The sequence below is a fragment of the Brienomyrus brachyistius genome, chromosome 9, assembly GCF_023856365.1.
Source record: "Brienomyrus brachyistius isolate T26 chromosome 9, BBRACH_0.4, whole genome shotgun sequence".
NCBI classification, from domain to species: Eukaryota; Metazoa; Chordata; class Actinopteri; order Osteoglossiformes; family Mormyridae; genus Brienomyrus; species Brienomyrus brachyistius.
This window is the reverse complement of record NC_064541.1, coordinates 23,009,516-23,016,705: the sequence shown is the minus strand read 5'-3', so window position 1 is coordinate 23,016,705 and position 7,190 is coordinate 23,009,516. Positions and strand designations below refer to the sequence as shown.

Genomic DNA, 7,190 nt, shown 5'->3' with positions numbered 1-7,190 from the left:
TGAGTAAAACGGTTAGCAGACTTCCTCATGTGTTGTAATTCTCATATTACATGGATTTCATCATTTCATATCAATCACTGTGTGGCTCAGCTCGCTGAGTTGTGACTTCTGTAGTCTGAATTTGATTAAGCTCAGCTCGCAGCCAATTCTTAGTGCAATTTCAGGTCAAATTTAAGGCAATATATTTTCTACAAAAGACAATCACTTGTAATTGGAATAATTTGCAATTATATTTTACACCTCATAAAATATTTACAAGAACATTTCCATTATAAACAGGAGACCTGGTCGTTAGTTTGAGATGCATTTTAGGTAACTTATGTGGTCAGGGTTACTCAAAACTAAATATACTAGTTAACCTCCTTGTACAATGTTTCTATTATGTGTAAGCAAAACTAATTCTAGTGTTTATAACCAGTTCTGCAGTAGTAGCCTGAATTAAGAAAATCTACAATGTAATGTTCCATATTTAAAAGTGGTGTTTTTTAAGCAATTTTACCATATGTACATATATATTTCCTGACAAATTTCTTCAGGCTTTATAAGAATTTACCAGACATATAGCCATCCACTACATATTGGTAGCCTATTAATCTGGTCGCTCACATGATTTAAAAATTGGGGTGCCCCCCCCCCCCCGCCAAACTCCCTCCTTTCCCTCTGCTTTAGCCCCGCCAAGGAAACTGACCAATAGATATCCCTCTGGGGTCCCGGCCAACCTACAGTTGTTTGTGGTTTTCCTCATTTCTCAATGAATAAGTGCTCTTGAAAGCGGCTCTCCGTTTAAAAAGCCTGACATGTTTAAATCGGAAGGATCCCGAACAGATGATTGATGATTGTCAGCTTGGATTATCCCTCTAGCAGGTCGTAACAGGACAAAACAGCAGGGACCGCAAAAAGAGTGAGGGACAGAGAAACGGCGTGCTGGAGGAGAGAGCGAGAGGGAGAGAGTGTGTGTGAGAGAGAATAACACAGAGATCAACTTCACAAGACATTTATTGTTGAAATGCAACACGGCTGAGTTGCAGGGAGGCAAGACGCTGTTCAGCGGCACATTCAAGAAAGACGCGCAGGTTGAAGAAAACACTAAGAAGGACAGAATGATGTGCCATACACACTGTTTTTGAAAAGGACAGAAGGAATGTCTAGTTTGAAGAATAGATATACCTTTGCGATTATTAAAACATCGGATTCCCGAAAAAAAGGACATTGAAAACATCTGACAGAATATATATTGAAACGTAAACTACGGAATACAATTCCCACGACAGACTGACTGGAAAACTTAAAAACTCGATCTCAACGTCGTTTAACTTTACAGCTTTTCCATATCATTACTCTTTAAAGCAAACGTTCAAATCACCCACTGAAGAAAACTGGGGAAAACACCTTGGTCTGTTGTATCTATTACGACTCGCATCAGAAGAAAACGCGATTGCACCTTATCACACTTTGCCAGACGGAAGCCAGCTCAACCGGAGGCTTAGGGACAAAATGTTCACATTTTTGGTCGCCCTTTGCCATATGATAGCAGGTAAGAAAAATCGCAACAAAACAAGTGAAGACGCTACATGGTGTTGCCGGAATAAATCACGCAATGTTCATCTTTCATTGTTGGGAGCGCTGCGTCAAAACACACTGCGACGTGTTGACTGAAAAGAGATCATGTAGGATAAAAATCTGGACTGTATCGACAATAGTGCCATGTCGAATTCCGTTTCTACTCCAAATTAATGCATTCTATTCTGGCATACAAATGATTTAAAAGGTCCCAAAAACGACTTATTGTTTCAGTGGCATTGCGTCAAATAACTAATTAAACGAGGAGCAGAAGTGTAGGGACAAATGTGCTATTAGTATTATTTTCTTAACATTTAATTTTAAGAAGAACACATCCTGTGTATAGAAGTGCTTTATCGTGAAACAACACATGTGCACCTTCCGATCTGCAACTTTAAACAGTTAAATAAGAACGAGTGTTGGACGGTTTTCATCGCGGCATCGGATCAATTATTTTTGCGTTTACGGCGAAGTATTTCATTATGTAAAACAGTACGAAAATTTCTCTGATGTCAAAGTCAGAATACTGTGCATTTTCCCGTTCTTATTAAGTTTTAGGGCCAGCGATTCCCATCTTTTCCCAAAATTAAATGAAGTGGAAGGTGCTCCCCCAATATAGTTACACGGTACTTCCATGCGTTATTGTAGAGGAACACAGAGAGCGGCGGATCGTAAGTGCTCGAATTACTTATCCGTTTTACTCGTAGCCCTCAATGGGAATTCTTCAAAAGAATGGCTCTACTCGCTTTTCACTACTTTTCGCTATAGCCGTACTCAAATCAAGCTATGCTTTACAATGACTTGAGCGCAAAATAAATGGGCAATGCAAGTTCTCCGAAGGTAACAGAAGTCGTATGGCCACTGTTATTGTACTTTGGGTTGGCTGAATCACACATTGCGGCTCTCGAAACGCCCAATCTACCAGTTTCATCTAGCGGTGTGGCGTGCTCCTTTATAGGAAAAGTATCCGCAATATCTATACAACTTGTTTATGGCAAAGCATGTCTATCTATCTATCTATCTATCTATCTATCTATCTATCTATCTATCTATCTATCTATCTATCTATCTATCTATCTAGTCTACGTCCGTCCGTCTGTCTTCCTTTCTTTGCTTGTTTTGTACAGGTACTGGCAGCTGTCTGGCCATTTCCAGGTACCAACAATGCACACTGCGGTACGAGCGCTTAAATCAGATACAAATTAGATGCTGTGTTAAAAAAATGACCTTGTGGATACCTAGCTTTATAACATAAAAGGCTTAAATTAATTATACTATCGATGGGTAATTATGCATGATCAGCTCAACTGATAGATGAAAGTCTTGTTTTATTGCGGTCAATCGTACTGAATCGCAATGAAGGCGTATTTAATAATTTAATATTCAATAACTGAATGATGTAGCTTATGTATCGACATAATCAGTTCTTTACTGGTCAATTTAAGCAAAAGATTCCTATCTTTCTTTGTATTTAATGGGACATATTTGAGGTTGCGGATGTTTTGTGCATGGCAGCGTTTTCTTTCTTTTATTCTTGTTTTAAGCTATTGTATCAGTCAGAATTGGTTAATGACGAATTTGAGCAAAATGATTTACATCCCCCAGTCTTCAAGACACAAACGTTTATTTTTCTAATTAAGGAGCGAAGCAAGGCGCGTTCGGTGGACGCTTCAGTAAATGGATTAAAAAACAAATGTTTATTGGCTGTTAAGCTGTGGTTTTTTCCTCTTTTGATGAATGGGACTGGGATATTGACACGTCGGAAATGCTGTAATTAAATTTAAATGCTAAATCAGAATATACAAGCCCGACGCACCAACACCCACACTCCGTGTAGGAGAAAAAAGAGAAATGCTAATGAAATGCATGCTGCAAACTAAATTGGAAATACAGTTAGTGGGGGGGGGGGGGGGGAAGAAAGTGCCGCGCAGTTCTCCAGGGAAACCACACGCTCCTCTATTGAAACTTAGTTTCTTGAACACAGCAGCAAGCAAACTTTCAGTAGCCTATTAGGCTTTCTTACTCTTTTCGTCTGTGACGTATTAGGGAGTTTAATGAATCATGTATATGCATAAATATTCTGTTTCTAAGGGTTGTGAAAGTGAGTTTATGTCTAACATCGTCCATGTAGGCATTGTTGATGTTGGTTTGGAGCTGTTTCTATGGATCATGCTCTCTAGCCCATTTTTGTTAACACTTCTGTCTGTCTGATCGAAGTGAATAAGAAAAACTGAAATTTGCCTGGGACAGACCTCTTCAGGGGTCATGCCTTGCACATGCAGCAGACCCGCCTGCATTCCCTTGCCTGCCCCACTCTTCCTATTCACAGTAGACTTTCTCTGAATGTCCCAAGGTTCCCCAAGGATTTCCATTGCGCCCACATCAAAATTCTGAGTAATCTTCAATGAGCTCTTTCTGGAACCGTTAGATTTGAGTAGCTAAGTCTCACAGGACCAAGTTCAAAGTGAGTGTGCAGACATCACAGGTTTTTTTTTTTTCCATTCAGAAGTCCTGTTGCCACTGGAGGCTGTGACATTGCAGACTAAGCACCAGAATCTTGGTTACTTTTTCACTTCGGCCAAAACTATGAGGCAGTAAGACATTAGTGCCAGAGTAAGGCTGTCCAGCTAAATGGGTGGCATAAGTAACAGCAACGCTCTGTTTCTCATCTCCATGCACACACAACGTATTTAGTTGCCAAACTGATAGCTTTACCTCCCTTAACCATTAGCGAAGATTTGTCCAGGGCCTATGCTGTGATCAGCACAGGAAATATTTTATGCACCGAATCAGCTCTTGAGGTTTGCTGAGGGAGCTGTGCATATTTTATGAGACACGGTCTTTGAATTTGCCAGAGTCAGATTGGGGCTGGGGACAGAAGTCTGATAGCTACCCACGCCATGATTGACCTGACATGCAGCAGGGATGTGTGGTTGATCTATTTAGGGTGAAGTGTGCCGCAGAACCTCAGCTGCCACCACTGCTCCCCCCACCCCCCCCCCACCCGAAAGATTAGGGCCAGCTTTGGACGACATCACTGCGAATCCAGAGCTGATGAGCTGGTGACAGGCACACAATCGAGCAGACACAGCATAACCTGGCCAAGTCATGTACATTATTTAGTAGGCTGGCACTCATGGCTTAGATATGGAGGAATATTAGCCTACTTTGATTTCAGAACAGCACCTGATTTCCACAGATGCACCTGACATAAATACTATTATACACATATTTTAAGTCAATGAACGAAATAATGCACAGGAATTCTCTGGGGAAAAAAAGCGCTACAACTACTGGGGAGGGTGTACTTCTTATACCTGTTTATTCGGTAGATCAATTTTTGATGTATAACTTATTTTCTTAGTAGCCTGGTATTCCATGACTCAATTCTCAGTCAATAATTCTTTTGTTCTCATGCTCATCCGTGTCCAGACAGTTAACCACTTTTGAAAGAATTACTTGCTCTGTCTTCCTCCACAGACATTAATGATTAGACGGTGAGCAGCAAATGGAGGAATTCGAAGCAGAATGGCCTTTCTGTGCTGGTGTAAGACCTGCCAGGCCAATGGATAGGATCTCATTTCCTTCAAACCGTAAAGAATGACCCCCCCAAGGCTTTTTATTTGTCTGTGGCCTATTCTCAACAGCCCCCCTCCCACTCCCTGATTTTCTTCAGGTTTTTTGCACCCCCTCGGTCCAGGTTATAGGCAGACAAGGAAGGATAGGAAACAATGGGGGGTTCAATTTCTCTATAATCAGGTTTGCTATTCAAGTAAACAGATAAGAAGAAGCCATTGTGTCATGTGTCTTGTTATCAGCTGTTAGACCTCATTGGATGTGTTTTTATGGCACAGGTGAACACAATGGGCCTCCATTGTAGAAGCCCGTTTGTATGGCCTGGCCACTTCTACATTATTTGTTTTTGCTTTAAATCCTCTCTGCTCCGTCTCTATCTTAACACCTGAGAAACTCATCTTCCTGGGGAGATGTGGGTAAACAGAGACAGATGATGGGAAACCATTGATGGCCACCATTCCATAGACTCCTCCTTATACACACATTGCCCCCCCCCCCCCAACTGAAAACAGTTGTCTGCTTTATTGACCTTCATTTTCATACAGTGGCCATTGAGCTTCTATTGTTCTGTTCTTTCCTTCAAACACATTTTTTTTACTAGAGATTAAGAATAAATCATACAACAATGTTGAACTAAAATCTTAATATTTAAAAATTTAAAAATACTCATTACTTTTTTGTCACTGATGTCAAATGTGCACAACAATGAGAAAGAATAAAAATAAATAGTACAAAAGTAATACAGCAGAAATGTAGTAGAGTAGTAGAGATGTAGGATAGCTCATAGAATGATACCTTTGTTTCTAATTTCCAATCAATTCCTCTCCCCCAAGACAAGAATTTCATATCTATTACCAAGGCAGTGAAACCACCAGCAAATTGAAATTTATCTCATATGGTGGGCAATTTCTTTGTGTCTGGTATCTTTACTAGCCCCATTCCTTAACCTTATATTAAAGGCAGAACTATTGGGGTAACACGTTGACATGAGTATATACAGAGCACAGAAAATCTACTCAGTTGTGTAATAAACAAAATCCATCGGAATTGCAAACATTATTATTAATAATAATTTTATCAGTGACACATTTTCAATTATTTTCTCTTCAACTTAATGAAGAGATCATGATAAATTTATACTGCTAAATATGACTGATCATCTCTATCAGTTGTACATATAGCACATTTTAAACATGGCAGCAATTTCCTGCATGTATTTTCGGTCCGTTTTTCTGTATTTAAAGGTGAAAATAAACCTTTGCGATGCCTTCAACTATACGTTGCATCTACAAAGTCATGGGAGTTAGGTCTCTAGGGCTGATTAGTTGAGATGTAGGTTTTACCTCTTCAATAAGATGCGCTTTTACCAACTGATTAGCTAGAACATATACTGATACTACATCACACTAGACGCTGTTTACACAGGAAGGGAGTATACTCAAAGGAACTGGGGCTTGCATAGCAACATCTGAAAAGGCAGCTCTAACAGAGAGGATTCCCACACTCTCCTGGACTTGAGAACCTTGTCTATTTTAAATACGGACCACCTCCTGGCAGTTCAATCTGGCTGGAGGACAAGTACAAATATTGTGATTATGACTCAACCCCTAACCATAATACAGAGCTGTGCTGGAGGCTCAGGCGATACTCAGAGTTCAGTTGAAAATTATGATGACTGGCAGCTTGGTTTTCCTTTTGAAGGTAGACAGAGGGTGAGGAATGGGAGAAAATGGCAGCCATCTTATTATTACTGTGGTAGTTTAGAGGGTAATTTTGAAAATCACCCTGAACGATTTTCTGAGAGACATTGACCAATTTGCCATCAAGAGGTGCATGTCAGTCTGTGAGTATTTATTCAGCTTTCAAGTTTCAGACAAGTTCAGTATGCAAACATGATTGCCACCTCATTATGTCATTCTGAGTTCTGGTAAAAAAGTGTGTGTGTGTGTGTGTGTGTGTGTGCGTGTGTGTGTGTGGACTATGTATATGTTACATTGAAGGGGCCATCTGTCCCCACATTGTGATAAAAACCTGTTATTTTGATGTTGTGGGGA

The 7,190-nt window shown here is 40.2% G+C and overlaps 1 protein-coding gene across 2 annotated transcripts in view; it reads left to right on the top strand.

Moving 5' to 3' along the window:
• Positions 1–753: 753 nt before the first annotated feature.
• The window catches only part of kirrel3l (kirre like nephrin family adhesion molecule 3, like), a 30,160-nt gene continuing 23,723 nt past the window's right edge, over positions 754–7,190 (top strand). The window contains exon 1 of one of the 2 annotated variants that reach the window (XM_049024579.1): positions 754–1,534. In XM_049024579.1, coding sequence (XP_048880536.1) covers positions 1,495–1,534 — 40 coding nt within the window. In that variant the 5' untranslated portion in view covers positions 754–1,494. Of the gene's footprint in view, positions 1,535–6,963; positions 6,980–7,190 lie in introns of those variants that run through there. The other variant, XM_049024580.1, reaches the window with a different exon arrangement.